This window comes from Sinocyclocheilus anshuiensis, unplaced genomic scaffold (genome assembly GCF_001515605.1).
Source record: "Sinocyclocheilus anshuiensis isolate Anshui unplaced genomic scaffold, SAMN03320099.WGS_v1.1 scaffold260, whole genome shotgun sequence".
NCBI lineage: Eukaryota > Metazoa > Chordata > Actinopteri > Cypriniformes > Cyprinidae > Sinocyclocheilus > Sinocyclocheilus anshuiensis.
This window is the reverse complement of record NW_015557134.1, coordinates 1770589-1790710: the sequence shown is the minus strand read 5'-3', so window position 1 is coordinate 1790710 and position 20122 is coordinate 1770589. Positions and strand designations below refer to the sequence as shown.

The 20122-nt window shown below is 35.6% G+C and overlaps 1 protein-coding gene across 1 annotated transcript in view; it reads right to left on the bottom strand.

The window, feature by feature from the left end:
• gfra2b (GDNF family receptor alpha 2b) overlaps positions 1-6157 on the bottom strand; it is a 57693-nt gene extending 51536 nt beyond the window's left edge. Inside the window, exons 1-2 of the mRNA XM_016473158.1 lie at positions 5315-6157; positions 3298-3612 (exon numbers count right to left, since the gene is read on the bottom strand). Of these exons, the coding sequence (XP_016328644.1) occupies positions 3298-3612; positions 5315-5366 (367 nt within the window). The 5' untranslated portion in view covers positions 5367-6157. The remainder of the gene's footprint in view (positions 1-3297; positions 3613-5314) is intronic.
• Positions 6158-20122: the final 13965 nt, after the last annotated feature.

Genomic DNA, 20122 nt, shown 5'->3' with positions numbered 1-20122 from the left:
CCAAAATATAGTCCATAATCCATAAAAATGTTTCCTCCAATAAAAATGTTCATACCCTGTTATCCTCTCACATCAAAACCCACCAACATATTTGTTTATAACTGTTTAAGCAGTGGTCAATCTGTGCATATTTCTCTTCTGATTCAGACAAGACGATTTGTTTTCACTGCAAGCACTATTATGGTTAAGAACTCATATTTTAGCAGGAAGCAATTACTTGTGGATTATTGTGATGTTTTTATTAGAAGCTCTTTCTGACAGCACCCATTTACTGCAGAGGACCCATTGTTAAGAAAATAATGTAACATTTCTCCAAATCCGTTCCGAAGAAACAAACTCATCTACATCTTGGATGGCCAAGGGTGAATGGGTGAGCTATTCCTTTAACGGTTCTGCTTTCACCACCTGATGTTTGGCCTCACAAATCCAGTAGGTTTGTAAATCCCGGTCAACAGGAGTTTTTAGTGGAGACGGAGAGCTTCATGTAAATTGCAAAGCACAACTAGGCCTGTGTTTCTAAATCTGGAGCAGACGTCCCAGGCATCCTAGTTGGCAGTGTCTGTTGGTGATTTTCTGAATGCCACAACATGCCTGTCTGTGTTATGGATCAGAATGAATAATGCTGCGAGGGCTTGGACTCAGCAAGAGGGAACGATCGAGGCGAAGGGGTTATGCTCCAACAGAGCGCTGAGTCGTTTTAGCACTGTGATGAGGGACAACTCCGGCTTCTTGCTTGCTTTGGCAAAGCCTCAAACCTCTGAGCTTGCGGCAACTTCAGCGCCTTCTCACTCCAATGCCATTCCCATGTTTCTCTTTTTTTCTACATCCTAACTAGGTTTGACCAATATTTGACCTGTTTTGTTTTGTTTTATGGAGGCCTGTTTCTTTAGAAATAGAAAATCCATTCCATTCAAACTGAATGGCAGAAAGATGAACCTTTGATGGGGCCGCTCTTAGTTTGGCTGATTATTGAGTGTTCGTTGGGCCAATTGTGTAGCGTCAGTGGATTTGATAGAGTTCTGTCAAGGTGCAATCATTGCTGCATGGTCCCTCACTGCCGCTTGAGAGCAACCTGTATTTTTCTGAAGCCAATGAAATGGCTGTAGTGGATTGAAGAGCAAAGTCGCAAGAAAAACATCATAATGAGGACTGGAGCTGTCCAAAGTAAAAGTTCATATAAGTACAAGTTGCTTCTTAACTTCTGGAACACCCGAACAAGTTTTTGCTAATTGTTAATGCTTTGTATGAATGCCTTCATCTCTGCCAACGTGTCTGTTGCATCACTTATTATTCTCTGTTTCGTCTAACGTGAGGGTTGGAATGTGGCACATTTGCATGGCATTAACTTTCTGCAGTAACTAATCTGTTTGCACACAGCTTCTGATGAAAGGAAGCTGTGTGATTTTTATTTTTTCCCCTTACCTCAGCAGGCAGTAAGCAGGCCCAGCAGTCCACAATGCCTCATTGAAATGCCAGACTTGAGAGGGGCAGTTGCTTTAAAAGGCTCTCTGATTACTCGCATCAATAGGACCCTATTTGTTGTGGCTCCCGCAGCAACTGCCAAAGCAGATGGGTTATAATTCAGGCCGATTTGCACTGCTTAAATCCTATAATGATTCCCTACACTCCCAAAGGCAAATGCTAACTGCCATTTCAGAAGTCTGAACGCTTCTGTAATGGACTGACTGTAAAGAGAGCAGGTACACGTTGACTTTCTCTGCAATCTGGTTAATTGTCTGCTCCGCACATCGATGCCACCCTAAATCTACGCTACAGATCTCCCTTGCGTCAAGTAAAAAACAAATTAACTATTATGCAGCACTTGGAAAAGCAACTCACAGCCATTTGTTTCCAAGATTCCACCAAGACCATTTTGATGCACAATATTTCAAATATCACTTAAAGGAACAGTTCACACAAAAATGAAATACCATGTCGTTTCTACAGAGCCCCGGACATGACATGAAGACAAAAATATATTTATTGAGGCCACAAATTAAGAACTTGTTTACTTGATTTATTACTCCATACCCTTGTTTTAGTTTAAAGAATTGTAATGCTAAAACAAGGGAACGAATTCTTAATTTGTGGCCATGATTTAATTCAAATGAAGGAACAAATTAGAAAGTTGTGGGAACGACTTGACATAACTGACTTTCTTCTGCTGAACACACAAGAGATTTTGAAAAATGTCCATACGTGAAAGTCAGTGGAATCCAGTTGTTGTTTTGGCCCCTATATTGACTTTCATTGTATGGACAAAAATATTTTTCAAAATATCATATTTTGTGTTTCACAGCAGTGTAGCATTATTTTTTTATACTATCATAGATATTAATATTTTGAATTGGATTTTTTTTTTCAGTTTTAATTCTGTTTTTAGTTACATTTTCAGTAATTTTAGTCATTTTTATTAGTCTTTTTTAACTATCACTGTTTGTTTAATTTTATTTTATTTCCGTTGTATTTTTTATTTATTTCCAGTTAGTCGTTTTAGTGCTAAGATTTTTTTAGTGTAAGATTTTTGTCTAAAATTTGTATTTTATATTATTGCAGCTTTATTTCAATTAACATTTGTATATATAGTGTTAGTTAAAGATGTTGTATCATAATTTTTTGACTTTACTAAAGCAAATAAAAATGCCATAATATGTTTGCAGATATTTAGGAAACATGCTAAGTTCACATACTTGTTTCTCCAAAAAACAATGCTACAGTGAGTTATTCTACTTCGAAATGTGCATTCAATTTCAGAATTTGTTTTGGTCTGGTGGATTCCGCCCACTGCCAATTTACCCAATAGTATTTCATCACCCTGGGTTGCCAGTTGGTGGAAGACACAGCATATTGCAGCCATGGAATTCAGCAAACGAACTGTGTCAGAGATTGCAGATTCTGCCCCTACCTGAAAGGCTGCGGCATCCATCCAAAAATGCTCTATGACCAGAGGCACATTACAACAAGGATAAAGCAACTCATCAACTTCTTGGTTAATTGTGCTTGTTCCTGTTGCGTGTCCTCAATCTGGCAACCCATGTGTGCATGATGTACATGAAGACCAAATGCTCATTTTTGCATAAACAGTCACTTTATAGGCAAAGTGTGTCACACTGTTCACCAAACAGATTGTCCCGCCCCATACTCACACCATTGATCGAGCAATTGTTTGGAGCTGAGCAAGATTCCTAAACAAACAATGCCACAGTTTTTACACTTTTCACAGAAATAAACCTTCGAAAATGGCTTGTGTATAGGATGGGACAGAAAAACACTTTAAGATCAAAAACGCAGCCTTACCTTCATTGAGACCCATATGAATACTCCAGTAGCTCTGCAGACATTGGAGCTCTCTCTTCATGCCCCTCTTGCAGCGGCAGTCGTACAGGGGGCTGTCCTGCAGCACCTCAAGGGCGGCCTGACACTCCCTGTTGGCCAGCATGGTAGTCCTGTCACGACCTACCAAGCACTGGCGCATGATGCGGAAGCGTGAGCTGCACTGTGAGTTTTGATTGCACACCTCACTGGCCCTCAGGCAGTCCATGGGGGTTCTCCAACCATGAGTTCCCAGCCCTGACACGGCAGAATGGCTGGCCATGGAAAGTACCACCTCATCTGTGGGAAGGGCATGGGCATCATCAGACTGGGTAAGAGGTGGTGTGAATGAAGTTTTTATTTATTTGTTTTTAATATGACTTAATTTAGAAAAGAACAAAACCAATAATATTTATTTAGTATTTTTGTAGAGACCCAAGAGAGTCCTAAGGTACCATTTTTCCCCACAGTGATACAGCAGAAAGCATTAAACCCTAATGACAGCGACTCCTGTCGGTGAGGCAAGGAACTGCACCAGATGGAAGTGAATTGAATTACTCAACATTACTGTCATATCAAACACATTATGAAGAAAACATTTAAGTAAAACATTTAAAATGTGACTATACAATAATAGTACAACCTAAAAACGTGGATGTTTAAAAAAAACCCTGTAGGAGTTATTTTATTATAAGCCTTTAAGAGGTTTTCGCGTGTTTTCAGCACCATGGACAGTTCCTCTCCGTGGTTCTGGATTCAAATAACCTGGGCTAGATTTCCCAAAACACTAAACAGAACGTTAATAAGGGCTTAAGTAGTACTAAATCTGTATAGCATGTTTCCCAAAAGTGTCATTATGTAATTAGCACGTAAAAACGTTATTTAATTAACTAGAGCTTCGCTTTCACAGGTTACAAAGGGACACTTAATAAATAATAGTAATGCATTTGGATAATTTACAACAGTCTGCGCATCCCACATGCTACGCCTACATTTAGCTACATGACCGACCATAAGTTTATGCAGACCTATTTTAAGCATAAGTAACTAATTGCAACTAATGATACTTAATGGGCACAATCTGTTGAGGCTCGTCTTGTGGCCTTATCGTCAAATCTCTTTTTAAAGTTTTAATTGCTGTTTTGGTGATATGTTTTAGATGTTGTTCTTTAATAACATGTTATGTGATATTTACCTATTTATATTTCGCCGGTGGTTGCTAGCGTTTGATAGGACACCGAACCAAACTGAAAGTGCAGGAGTTGAGTATTGTTGCTATGGTTACTTGAGACGAACGCAATTTCTGGTTTCTCTGAATTTTGGGATCGCCTTTTTTGGACACTTAAAATGTACTTTGTATGTATGTACCCCATTCCTTCTAGACCATTTATCAATCAGTCAATCAAAATAAACAAATCAGCAAATTTATGTTGCACTGCATGGTGTTTTTGTATTACTGAAGCCAAAACTCAATTATGTTTTTAAACTCAGAAATGTTTCATTTCAGCGTCTCGAAAAGCTACAGTTTTTTTTTTTATGTTGGACATTTTCACTCCATTTTTTCGATTAAGTTTTGACACTGGTCTCAGCACCTTTGGACCTGATATCTCACGTAACGATGCCCTGAAGTTCTTCCAAATAACGAGCAATCTTATTCTAGTTGGGAACCCTAGCCTACTGCATCGTGAAATAACAAGCATTGCATTGCAACGTAAACCCAGCTTCTGTAATATTACACAGTTTGTTCAATCTTGATCTTTCCTCTGACTGAGAGATGAGATGAGACTATTGAAGTATAGAGGGCTGCCAGTATGAAAGACAGTTCATTCTGTAAACTGTCTCTTTGACCGTCAAATGTATACTTTACGCAGGCAGTTAAATGTCTACACTCTCTCAATATGATAAATGATTGTCCGCGTGGGTTCTCAACACTCTTTCATCCTCATGGATTATTACTTTTTGTCTCTCGTATCATTTATGAAACATTCGATTCATCACTTACCCAATAAAAACAGGACGCTCAGAATATTCAGTAAAATCATGATAGATCCCATTCGAACTCGCAGTGAGCTGTTACGATCCCAGAATCCGGTAATGTTCGCCGACAAATCCAACGGATATTTAACGGACGTCTTCTTCACACCTCAGGTTCATTTCCAACAGTCAGTCGCTGGATGAAATAGCGTCAGAAATAGTTCAAACCGTACAATTCCAGTACTTGGATATCTCCTTTTGGGACTTTTGAGTTAGTAAAAAAGACTAATTGACATTTACTTTATGAAACTGTCCAACATATCCTTTCCACAAGACCGTCGAAGCATTCCTCAAATTTGGAACAAAAAGGTAGCACGAGCCCGCGTTTTATTTCGCGTTTCTAAATGTGGTTGATATTTGAATATACGAACGTTAGATAATCTTTAAAACTTTAATTTTAGAGGTGTTATGTTACAAATGACTTCATATTATCACCGGTTATTCCTCTGTCGTATAAACGCATATTTAAGCTCTTTCAAACAGAAGTTGGCTGTTCGCGTGGACTAAAAATCTCTGTGAGAAGCGATAAATCTTCCTCGCTGGATAACCTCGACTTTAAACTGGACAACCTTGACTTTCATCAGAAAATCCTTATGTGTCCACTAGCGTGCCTGTGGCTTCAGAACTGCCGTAGTTTTTCCGAGCCGGTGATAAAGAAAACAAGCAGGGAAAGGGCACTTCCAGTTCCACTTATCGTCTGTTTTCTCTGGCGCAGGGAAATGCTTTCTCCTCTTAAACTGAAGTTGCATGTCCGACCCTCGGGGCTCTGTCGCTCTTCACGTCAGAGCGGACGCAATGAAAACACATCACCGCATGAATCTGACCGCTGCGCACTGGCTGAGTGCACAAGGGCATCGACGCACCCATAGCACAGTCATGTCTGAGACGACCTTGCGCTCCACAAATAGGACTTTTTGACACTCTTGGTGGGATTTTTTTCCTCCTTCTCCAGCATTGGTGCAGCTCACATTTAGTATCATTCAAAATAATAAATTTGAATGTTCAAATTAGTTAATAGAATAAGTTAATGGAAGATAATTTGCCACATTTAAGTGATAATTATTAGTATATACAGTAAAATAGGATTTGCTGCCAGTTGCATTTCTACTGCTTAGTGTGAAATGTGTGTTAAAGTACTTTAGTGACAATATAATACAGAAAGAGGCTGGGCAAACTGTCTCTGAAATATAAGGTTTTTGAGTCAAAAGTCAAATGCGGTTTATATGATGGGTTTAAACATTAAAATAGCAATATCATCTATCTAGCTAGCTATCTATCACAAATATTTTCATAAACATCAGATTATTATTAGGCAATTATCACATTTTAGTGCAGGTTGCCTTATGCTTTATATTATTTATTTATTTATTTATAATTATGTTTGTTATTATAAAACTGTTATTTTTGATCATTTTAGAGTTGTTTAAATTATTATATTTTGCTAAAAAGCATATAATACACTATACAATGGCAGTTTTTTGTGACCACTTACCCCATATCACGTGTTATTTACTACAGGCACATGTTGCCACTACTGGGGCATGCTGTCACAAATGTTCAAACGCAAGACGTTTTTTGTCACCCTTAAGGTGTAGGTCTAAAGTTTTATTGTTATTATTATTATCAAGTCTACTCTTAGTTACTAGAGCAAAAATTAATTAATTCATTCATTCATTCATTCATTTCATAGTTACTAAATCACTGGTCTTGAAGCTTATGTTTGAACAAATCAATATGTATGTCTAAATGAGAACATGAGGGAAATTTCAGTTATATAATGGCGTCTCTAAATGAGTTGAGCTAATTAACCATATAAACAGAGATACATTTGTAATCTGTACATTTGTAAATGCGCATTGCCTGTCATAAACAAACTGTTTAAGATGAAGTAGAGGCATTAAATTCAAAAGCTTAATCAACTATATCATCACTCCAAGCAAGTATATGCTAATTATTCTCCAATGTCCTCTGGAGAAATTGCATATTGCATTTATGAAAATCCCCATTAAATAATATATTTAAGAATATGTATTGATAGTTTTCTATAATTGTATAGACATTTCCATGAACCCACAATGCAATTAAATGTATAATTTAAAATATAGGTGAAACACCTGTAAAAAAAATAAATAAATACAGAAAATTCTATAATATTAATACAATACATTGTGCCCTATATATATATATATATATATATATATATATATATATATAGCTTGTAACCTGTATAAACTGATATTAATTTTATTACATCATCAAATAGCTCTGAGTAAAATAATTAATAAAAGTGAGTAAAAGCATTTGCACGTGGTCTGTTTCGGAAGAAAAAATAGGTTAAACAGAACTCTTTTTCTGTCTGGTGAAAGCATATTCAAGTAGCTTGATATTTGCACCATCATCATGCACGTTCTCATTTCGGAGTGATATAGTTAACAAGCGCATTGCTTTTTGAAATCGACCGTCAGGGAAGAGAAACGGGGCTACTTTGTCAACATGTCATCGTGCAGATTCTCCCCCCTAAGCCTTTTTAAAGTAGAGAGGGGAAACAGGCAGCCGACATAAAAGACGAAATCCTGGGCTCCTCTTAGCGAGCAGAAAGCAGCCTTTGACAAGCCCATTATGAGAAAGAAAATAATTGTCTCGCTTCTCGTTGTGCAGAAGCCTTCAAGGTCCCCCAGAATCCTGCACAAAGCCGAGACGTTTTGATGTAGTTATCTAATGCAGTCATCAGTAATGTACATTTCCTCCTATCTGCTCTGTTTACTCCAGCAGTGCTTAACAGGGCGGCTGTGTACCGATGTATTCCTTTCACCTGGGTACAACCGTCTGTGAAACACTTCGAATGATTTTACTCTAATGGGAAATGACTGTTTTGTGCTATAAGTGTTAGAATTTCCGGCTTTCTAACAGCGAAATGCTGATTACGGATTTGTTGTCTCACACACTAGATGTTGCCTGTCCTATCAATATTTATTATATACAGTAGCTCAATGTTCTATGTAAAACTGATGGAGGTATTCAAATAAGCCAGGCTTTTACTGCAGAGGAGGATGGAATATCATTATCTCGGCAGGCTGTTGTTCTGTTGTCGTTTAAGTGCATGTGATATTTTTTGGCTCGTCTCTCAATCTTCCCCATCAGCATTCGCTCCACAGGATCAAACTGGCATGCTCAGTGGTCTCATCATTCCGCTATCCTGAAAAAGACTGACTGACTGTGTTTTGGTCACTATTATCTGATGCAATAATCATGTCCTGTTTTCATATTTCACACACAATAGCATAAGCCATCTTACATCGTACATTACACAGACTGAGTCATTCTGTGACTCAACGTGCAAGATTCTCAAAGAGTTCAGTGGTTTGAATCCATGTTGTGTATTTTAATGATGTCTTCGCTGTGTTTGGCTAACCGTTTCGAGTTCTGGCTGAAATGGAGAGCGTCGGTAAAACTACACGCTGTATGCAGTTGATGGTGTATATAGATATAAATACCTAGAAACTGCATTAGCAGCTCTTCCTAATTACCACACATCTGTGCGATGGCCATATTGGAAAGGTCAAGAGCTGGCTGTGAACACATGAAAGTGAACTGACAGATGCCATCTGCAAAAGGCAGTTCCATTCCATCGCAGTTCTGCATATGCAAATGTCCATAATGAGTGTTGATGATAAAGAAAAAAATTGTAAAGCATTTCCCAGGTTCTTAGAGATATGTTTTGTATTTTGGTTTCATTTTTTTTTTTTTTTAGAAAGCTTTTAAACCACCTTTACAAATGATTAAATGTGTTAAAATGTCAAGTGGTGTAACCGTTACATGAAAACCATTAACATTTTTTCCTTGCATCTTGAATACGTGTGATATTATATTTAATTTAATATTATTAATATTAATAATTATCATTAATTATTCATTCAAAATCTCATGTAATTTATATAATTCATAAATGGCAAGTTTTTTTTGCATCATATAACGTTTTACAACCTAAGCTAAACTCATCATAAAAAGGCCAAATTTTCTGATATTTTTACTTAATGACCTTGATGCTCATTCACAAGGGTCCATTCAGTCATATTTCCTGTTTTATGCATTTCTTTCTCTTTTTATGTGTTGGTTGCACCAAATGACTCCTTTATTTATTTTTATTTTTTCTCTTTATCTCTCTTCATTATGATATCAGGACATGTGTATCACCCCCCAAAAAAATACGCATGTAAAAACATGCACATCATACCAAGAGGTATAATCGTGTCTCTGTATGTATGAAGCGCATTTTTAATTTGTTTGTGTCTTTGTATTAATACAACAGCAGGAAACAGCAGCTGTGGTTGCCAGAAATTCACCGTAAAAATATGGTGACAATGTTTTAGGTATTAAGGGAAGACATTTTGGTGCCTTTATATTTTATTAAATTATAAAATGTTAATTAACATTGTCACACAAAACAGCCTAATGTACACTATTAGTAACAAAAATAAAAAAAAACTATCAAAAATAAAATATAATCATATGATCAATCATGTGTCAATCAGGGACTTTTGGAAATGTCATTTTACTGTTTTTTTACCGTAAATTATTTGGTAATTCATTCATTTTTACCTGAAAACAATAAATTTGATTTTTTTTTTTTTTTTAAATATTGGTTTGAAATGACAGTATATACACACATTTTACGTACGTGTTTTTGTTGAGAATCATATTTGATACATCAGGATTGTATGACTCATATAATATGAAATATGAGGATATAGAGCTCATACTCCGGGAGGAAAAACACTTGAAGGCCCAAAGTGAACAAAAATATGCAATTTGGTGCAGCTGCTGATGTTTTTATGGCCAAGATGTAAGATTATATTTCCTGTTTTATGCATTTCTTTCTCTTTTTATGTGTTGGTTGCACCAAATGACTCCTTTATTTATTTTTATTTTTTCTCTTTATCTCTCTTCATTATGATATCAGGACATGTGTATCACCCCCCAAAAAAATACGCATGTAAAAACATGCACATCATACCAAGAGGTATAATCGTGTCTCTGTATGTATGAAGCGCATTTTTAATTTGTTTGTGTCTTTGTATTAATACAACAGCAGGAAACAGCAGCTGTGGTTGCCAGAAATTCACCGTAAAAATATGGTGACAATGTTTTAGGTATTAAGGGAAGACATTTTGGTGCCTTTATATTTTATTAAATTATAAAATGTTAATTAACATTGTCACACAAAACAGCCTAATGTACACTATTAGTAACAAAAATTAAAAAAAACTATCAAAAATAAAATATATTCATATGATCAATCATGTGTCAATCAGGGACTTTTGGAAATGTCATTTTACTGTTTTTTTACCGTAAATTATTTGGTAATTCATTCATTTTTACCTGAAAACAATAAATTTGATTTTTTTTTTTTTTTTACATCAAAATTACGTCAGGTTAGAACACAGTTTTTATATAGTTTATATAGTAAGGTAACTTACACTTAACCAATGAATTTTACTGTACCATCTTTACAGTAATTTTCTTTAAAAAAATACAAAATAAAAATACAGTGCACATATTAAAATCTATGATTTGTATATAAAAAATAATCTACTCTTCCCCAGCACTCACTGCTCTTTTGACCTGCAGGCTCAAGAATCTGCGTGGGTTTGTTCGCTCAAACCACATGCCCATAGACTGCATGACAAGGTTATTCTCCGAGACATACAATAGCAGCGAAAGCAATGGCATATTTAAACAACACACATCACCCACCAGTCACACAGCAACAGTCCTTGCCCAGGCTCCAAATCTGAAATCACTGACCTTGTCATCAGCAGAGACAAAGGTGACTTTAAAGTGAGACGAAAAAGCACACTCCACCTCCTAATCTGTCATCAGCGATGCAGTGATGTTTGTGATGATGGGAAAGGAAACGATGTGACAGACTTTCCTAGTGGAAAACGCTCTGTCCACAGAGACTGTCCACATTGTTCACATGTCAGTGGGGCGGCACAGGCTGTTTGTACACTAATGAGAAACAGCTCCCTATTTTTCTGCTACCTCAACTTGACAGCGTTATGAATTCTTACATAATTTCGCATTATATATTTCAAGATTAAGTCTGCAGGCTGTGTCCCAAATGCAGTTTTAACCCCATAAAGCTTGACATATAAAATAATAGTCCGAAAAAACAGAACAGTTTGTTGAACTTTTAGACAAAATCTAAAAATATATGTATGCAGCTGCTGATGTTTTTATGGCCAAGATGTAAGATTAAATTCTGATGGCTTGTAATGTAAATCAATGAGATCTTTATAACAGTGCATTTAAATTTATATGCATTACATGCATATAAATATCAGTTGTCACTCTATATCTCCTAATAAGATGATATTTAAATGCTTAGTTTTATGATCAAACTCTGTATTTTGTATTGTGGGGGTTAAAAGATATAATTTATATATAAAGTTATAAAATGATTCAAAAACTCACATGAACCATAAGCAGAAGAGGGCGTTTTTAGGATGATACAAAAACAAATATTTTGCATGCTAAATAAACAATCAATCAGATGACAGAAAGCATACAGTAGATTGAGTACAACAGGTTTTTGCATATCAAATATGATACAATAGGCCTTACAGTCTTTCTCTCATATATCCATATTTTGGTGATGCAAGTAGTGTGTAATTTACCTTTTTGGGCTTTTTTCCACTTTTAAGTGCAGAAAGTAGATGGAAACGCAGTAGAAAGCGTGTGAATGCTATCAGAACACATTAAAATCAAATATGAACCTTCATCTCCTGCCTGAGCACCACAACATAGTGGTTATGCACTAACCACTAGGCCAAGGCTTCCATGTGCTACATACAAGGTTGTCTGAAATCATTTTCGGTTATCCAAAAAAGGCCACAATTATTTGTGCTTTTTTTCTTCTATAGGTAAAAGCAGTCCTTGTCATTAGTTTAGTGTTAAGTTCTGTCAGCACAGAGACATATAAGGTTGTTTTCAAATCTGAAGTCATATTTGGTTATCTTAAAAAGGCCACATTCATTTCCACATTTTACTTCTATAGGTAAAAGCAGTCATTGTTTTATGATTTGCCGTAATTGGGAAAAACACAATCTTACATGTCAAATTGTCAGAAAAACAGGCATCCTCATTTGTGCACTGCAATGAAGGGCATGCCATGCAGAGAGGAGCTCCTTAAGTAATTTTCAGCGGTACTGCTCTAGGTAAATTGATTGCTGAACAACTTCTGTGTGTGTGTGTGTGTGTGTGTGTGTGTGTGTGTGTGTGTGTGTGTGTGTGTGTGTGTGTGTGTGTGCATTAGAGAGATAGAGAGGTCTCTGTGGCTCCGTGGGGAGTTTTGCACTGTAGTGGCTGAGGTTTATAGGTCAAAGATGATTAAAGTTTTGGATGCCCCATACCGTTCTGAGAGTAAGTTCTGATGAAAGATCAGAGCAGCGAGATTGTAAGGTAAAGCATGCTGGGATTGCAAGGATGGTTTATTGAAAAAGCCAGAGCAGTTTGGCTGTGCTAACTCTCTTAAAGTGTCCTCTGGAAATTAACCAATCAGCTTCTGGCTTACAAAAAGGCTGTGTGTGTGAAGGCAGAGTTTTAGCAAGCAGCTTGTTTAGTTTGATATATTGTAAGGATAAAAAAAACAACAACAAAAAAACCATAAGGATCATTCTAATATGATTTGGTGCTCAAGACTAATTTCTTATTGTTATCAATGTTGAAAACTGTTATGAGGCTTAATATTTTGTGGAAAAATACTTTTATTCAGCAAGAACACATTGATCAAAAGTGACAGCAAAGACATTTATAATGAGAACATTTCCATTTCAAATAAATGTGGTTTCCACACACACACACAAAAAAAAAAAATTTAACCGCACTACTGTTTCCAACATTGATAATAATAAATGTTTCTTGAGCAGCAAATCAGCATATTAGAATGATTTCTGAAGGATCATGTGACACTGAAGACTGGAGTTTTATTCAGTTTTATCATCAAATGATAAATTATGTTTTAAAATGTATTTAAATAAAGACGTTTTTTAATTATAATATTATTTCACAATATTATTGCTTTTAACAAATAAATTAATGCAGTAATAAATAAATGTCATAAATAATTTTACAAATAAATATGATTTTTAAAAGTATAATATCATAATTATAACAATACCGACCTGGCGTGAAACCGCCTTGATCTGGGTAACTGAAACCAGCACTACTTTCACGTCTTTCTAATATCAAACCACTCTCTTGTTTCATAAAAGCGCAACTGCTGTCTTTTTGAATCTCAGTTATTGACCTCAGAAGACTTCACTACTGATATTTTATAAATAATGTTCGCCTTGCCACCAGACCAATTATTTTGTAATGGAAAAACTTTAAGGTAATGCAGGTTTAACATAAGAACTCAAATCAATATTTAAGTATTTATTTATTGATTTAATGGCCACACTGAACTACACTGTATAAAGTGCTACATATTTGAACCTGATATAACCCATTAAAATGGTTTTGTTGAATTATTTAGGTTGATTTAGTGATATTAAATATTTTGACTTTTTTTAAGGGAAGACACTGCATGCAAAAACACTGTTTTTTGATGCACCTGTCAAGTTTGAGATTTTGGGCTTTTTGGTTTTTCATAAAGTGTTTTTTTTTTCAGACTAGTGGAAAGAAAACATCCAAAAGACACTGTTAAGTGTTTATTTTATAGCACTTTATCTATTTGTTTTAATTTCAATTACAATACATATTTTTAAAGGCCGTTTTCTCAAAATGAGTTTTTTTCTCCTATACTGAGCCATAAATCTCCACTTCAGTAGCACTTACACACACCAAACTTTACATTTTTATTCCTGTCTATACCCTGAAGGTTTTTAGAGAGGGATTTGTTCATATATTATTTGCTTGATTATATACAACATTTTATTCCCCAAAAAATGTTGAAAATGTATTGTTTTCTGTCTGTTCTAAGTATTTTCTGAATTATGTAGTGACAAATACGATACCCCAAATTCTTTTTGTTAAAACATTTGACTCTAATATGTAAAAAAAAAAAAAAAGAATTTTTAAACTGACTTCATCCAGTGTTCAGATTTTTGTACTAGAAATGTATGCAAATTAGCACATATTTCATTAAATAATGCCTCATTGGCATATTTAAACCTAACATTTTAGAAAACTTGTAATACAAAAAATGTTTGCAATTATTATAAATTTAATCAATCAACTGGGTTAAGCAATGACTTTTTTTTTTACCCTATTTACCTGCAGTGTCTCGCCTTAAATCTTTTTTACAATTTCTTATATATGTAATTAAATAAATGAATGTGAACATTGAACATTATTATTAATATTATGTAAGAAAAAATACAGTGATGCAAGAAACAAGCAAAAACTACCACAGCTACTCTGTGTAGGAAACTGGTTGCTGAGAAAACAACCAGCTATGCATTTTAACATTGTATAAAAATATTTGTCTTCAGAATGTCATTACTGACCAATCAGAATCAAGTATTCCAGTGAGCCGTGTAATGTGTGGTTTGAGCCACCTTCACATATTCGAATCAATAACATTAAAGACAATTACCATGCAAATAGCAGAAAGGCCTTTGAACTTGATACGTTACTTAATTAGAAATGGCCAACAATAGCACTGTTACATGTTTCATCAAGCATGCCAAAAACTCCAACTCACTGTCTGTGCTGTTTAATTAACGTTAAGCCAATTTAAATCGCCTTTCCCAAAGGACGACTTCTCTTGCAAAGATTCAGCCGTTAGCACTCATCCTCTCCTCTGACGATGCCTATTGTCATAATCTCCTTGGTTGCAATAAACAAACGTTCTGACGATATTATTGCAGATATCAGTGATTTCAGGGAAGCATATGGTGGGATATTGCTTATTATCCACACCTAATGCACAGCTATCAAACTTATGACCAAAGTCTTGAGAGACACTTTGCTGCCTCATTAGTGGCAATCTCAGAGTCTGTATTTTGTTTGTGATGCCACGAGGGACTCCATCATGTGTCAAATAATATCCAAAAGAAACATTTATGGCAGATGTGCCAATTGCTTTATGTAAAGGTTTTGTTTAGGTAACCTGTATCAAATCTGTTCATAGCTCTTTGGCACAGAAAATGCACCAATTTATGAACATAACATACAGTATACATACAGAGTATTTTAAAGGAATAGTTTCATCAAAAGTTATAATTTTATGAAAATGTACTTACTATCAGGCCATCCACGATGTACTGTAGATGAGTTTGTTTCTTCATTGAAACAGATTTGGAGAAATTTAGCATCACATCACTTGCTCCCTACTGAATACTTTGCAGTGAATGGGTGCCGTCAGAATGAGAGTCCAAACAGCTGATAAAAACATCACAATAATCCACCATTAATTCAGACACCTCCAGTCCATCAGTTAATATCTTGTGAAGTGAAAATCTGCTTGTTTGTGAAAAACTAATCATTAAAGGGATAGTTCACCCAAAAATGAAAATTTGATGTTTATCTGCTTACCCCCAGGGCATCCAAGATGTAGGTGACTCTGTTTCTTCAGTAGAACACAAATGAAGATTTTTAACTCAAACCGTTGTAGTCTGTCAGTCATATAATGGACGTGGATGGGAATCACGGCTTTGAGAGTAAAAAAACATACACAAACAAAACCAAATTAAACCCTGCGGCTCGTGACGATACATTGATGTGTAAAGACACGAAACGATCGGTCTGTGCAAGAAACTGAACAGTATTTATATCGTTTTTTACCTCTGATTCACTGCAATGTCCGAACTGTCCTGAGTGCGTTTGCGTCTTCTTCTTCAGCCGGCGCGTGACGCGTCTTCTTCTTGCTTTACGGCGGATCGCAGACTTATAAGTGCATTACCGCCACCTATCTCTCAAATGGACCATTGAAACTCCTACTTGAGATTGTAGATAGAGTTTTAAATATTTGTATTTTTTTGCTTAATATTATGCAATTAGCTTAGCCAAACACTGTTGAAGTTAATTGTGAGCCAAGTGTGTTCTCTAAAGTTCATTTCCGCTAAGATGCTGTCTTAAAAGTCAGCTACCTAAGGTTTTGGAACAAAGCATTAGTCCCATCTCTCTGTTTTAATGAACAATAGTTCTTCACAAAAGTGTTTACTACTTCCCTTTCTGTGATTTTGTCGCTAGCTTTATCACAACAACAAAAACCACACTTATGTCTAAAGTTCCAGATGCTTCCATTTCCCTTCAAACCTAGATATTTTAGAAAGGGGATGTATTTTTATACCTGACCTTGTCGCCTCAACACTTCTAAAACTGGATCTCTCTACCCAAACACTCACTCAAAACAAAAACTCCTGTTCTCTCAGTCAGGAAAGACACAAAGCAGTACATTCTCTTCTCTCTAAGCCTCCAGTCACAACCTATTCTTATAAATCTCCCCTTCAAGCTTGTTCACATCCTTCTGAGTCCCAGAGTCCTCCATCTACACTCTGCTCTTTGCTGCCTATCAGTCAGCGCAAAAGTCTTTAAGTTAGGGACATGCATTACGTGGACTATAATAACTGCAATTTCCCTTGCACAAAATGTTCTTTTCTATGACTGCTGTAAGCACTATTTTACTTGTCAGCTGGTCTGGTATCTTCAAGCAATTCTTTCAGAATCCTGTTGCCAAAGCTTTTTTAGCCATCAATATAATTAGACCGCGCGAGAGCACAAAAAGGAGCCGAGGGACTGTGGGAAATATGAGCTGGGTACAATGATGGGGTTGGTCCGTGGCTCAGAAGATATAGAACTTGATAGAAAAGTTCTAATGAAAATGCATTTCAGCACATTTGCCTTAGCGACTAAGCTTTAATTTAATTTAACTCATTCCCCAGTGAGAAACTGAGATAAAATTAATTAGTTTTTTTCTTTCTTCCTTTTATTTTATATGTAACATATATAAATCTATATTCATTACTTTGTTCGTCCCATGCAGAATATTCTGCACCTGAAAATTATGCTTAATATTGGCTCATTTTATGCCACTAACTGCAAATCAATGACGCAATCATGAATATGGACTACATTAAATTATCTGTTAGAATATTCACATGTAAAAAGGCCTTTTACTGTTTTTTGTTTTGTTTTGTTTCTTACGAAGCCAACAGAGGTGTCAAAAATAATAAATGTATTATGTATAAATACATAAATGTATAAATAAATTTGCAAAATGAAATTCATCCATTCATTTGTTTGTTCTGTGCAGGATCTTCTGCATGCAAAAATTATATTTAATAGTTATAATTTTATGCCTTCAACAGCAAGTCATGGCAAGTCAATGACACAAATCATGAAATGGATTACATTATCAGTTATAATATTCACATGTAAAAATACAGTTTAAATAGTTTTGTTTCATTTTGTTAGTTAAGTAGTTAATAATGGTGACAAATTTGTCAAATAAATAAGCTTTTATTTATTCATTCATTCATTTACTCCTCTATCTGTCTGTCTGTCTGTCTTTGTGTGTGTGTGTGTGTGTGGTCATAGATTTGAGAACATAATTTTATATTTGATTTTAATTTAAGTTTTTTAAGATTGTGAGATATGAGATAGACTCATAACTAGAATATATTTAACAAGAAAAGGGAAAATAATGTAATGAGTGTACAAAACTGTGTCCTCAAGTTACACAGGACCTAGGACATTTCTCTTAGTGAAAAATGAATTCAAACTCGCCTTGACAATATCTTTAGAATGGCCCTGAGGGTTTGTGTGTCCTCTGCTGTCTCACAGACTGTCCTCTGCTCACCTTTTTGCCTTGAACAAACATTGTATTTTATTGGGCTGATATATGGAAGTTTATGTAAAAGGATCATTATGAAAACCATTAATCAATTGTAACAACATTATACAGAGGTTATACGGGTTTTTTTTTTCTCCCTCCTCTCTCTCTCTCTCTCTCTCTCCATTTCTTTAAGAGAATCAACAGGACAAAATGGGTTCAGGTCACGATGCCCGTTGGATTCAGACCTGCATCTCCTGCATAAGTACCATGGCCCAATATTTTGGAGTGTTTGTAGGTTAGTTTTTATTTGGGTCTATTTCACAGACAGTAAGGAGTTCTTGTTTCACAGAGTGACTATTAATATCTGTTTCCTCAGACACAGCAGGATCATCTGACAGTATTGGGAATACACGCAAACATAAGCACTTGATTATGAGCAAGAAGGGGACCTTCTAAAGGTATGAGCCATAGTAGAGGCACTCTGCAGGTTGGTTGTGTAAGTGAAATACAATGAAAGACTTTGGAAGGATGTGTAATTGTGGCAAGGTCACGAATGGTTCGAAAGGTACCATGAAATCGCTTTCTTTACTGTATTGAAACAGTGTATAAGGCATAAAAAAAACAGTAGCCTGTATTTCACAGCCGTGAACATGATTTGCTACTTGCTATTCAAGGTGATTAAGAGGAGAAGCCTTTTCATTCTAGAAAGAGAATTTTAATGGACAAAAAAAATTGGATGCGTTCTTGAGGGCAAGATAAGACATTTGTACTGTTAAACATGAAAATATGATAAATGTGCAAAATATTTAAGTATTTATAAAATATAGAAAAATATTTGCATATTTAATCAGTTAAATTGGTACCATTGCACTATTAGATGTATAAATATGACGAAAAAAAATGACTGATTCATCTAATTATTTCAGAGCATTATTAATTACAAATTAAACGGTAGTGATTCTAACTTATAAAATTATAATTTTATATAAAATAGTAATAATATTATTATTCAATTAATTAATTATTATTATTAGGGAAGTTTAGAGCTAAAGAGTGTTAATAATAATAATAACGATGATAATAATAACAATGATAATGATAATAATTTTGATTTATTTATAATTATTTTTAACACATTTTTTCTCTAAACTTTCTCCATTGTGGACTGTTAGGACCCCCGGACCCCAGTTTGAAAACCCATGCGTTGTCATATAGATGACCTCAGGCCTAACATGGTGTCAGCAAAGTTGTTATTTTTTTATTTATTTTTTTACTGTATGTGTACGTTAAAAGTACCATTCCGACAGCGAGAACGATCCTGAACTAAATGAAGATTAATGTCTTGGGTATGATGTGTTTATTGGACCAATCAGATAAGAGTAACTGGAGAGTCAGCGAGAGGCTCATTTGATTGGCTTACAAGAAGAAGGTGGCCCCGCCCTCCCCCTCGATTTACACCTTTACAAAGCTTCTCTTGCGCATGCAAATTTAATTTATGCTTACAGTCTTATGTACACTTCCACAAATATTACCCTGCGTATGCAAATCTTTTTGACGTCATTCTACCTTCATAAATGAGTCCTTTTCCTTTTCCAGAGAATCCGAGGGGAGCAGCGGAGCGTGGAGACGATGTAGTGCAGGAGCAGAGGATCGCTGGGATCGGGTCGATGAAGCGGCTAGCAGGTAGGTAATAGCAGGTAAAGCCTGTGTTATACTTTCCGCGTGAGCAATCCGGATGCGTACACGGACAGAGCGGACGCGGACAATCCGTGTATCATTAGATCATTCGTTTTTTGATTTAATATTGAAAGTAGAAAAATGAGAAAACGGCTCCTTTTTCGTTTTTTTTTTTTTTTTTCCCCCAAAAAACGAAAAACGAGAATTCAGCTTAAATTTTCGTTTTTCGTTAATGGGTGAAAAAATGAATAAACAGCTTGAATATTCGATTTCTACATGTGGGCGGGAATTAAACGCCCCTTTCTGCTGATTGGTCAG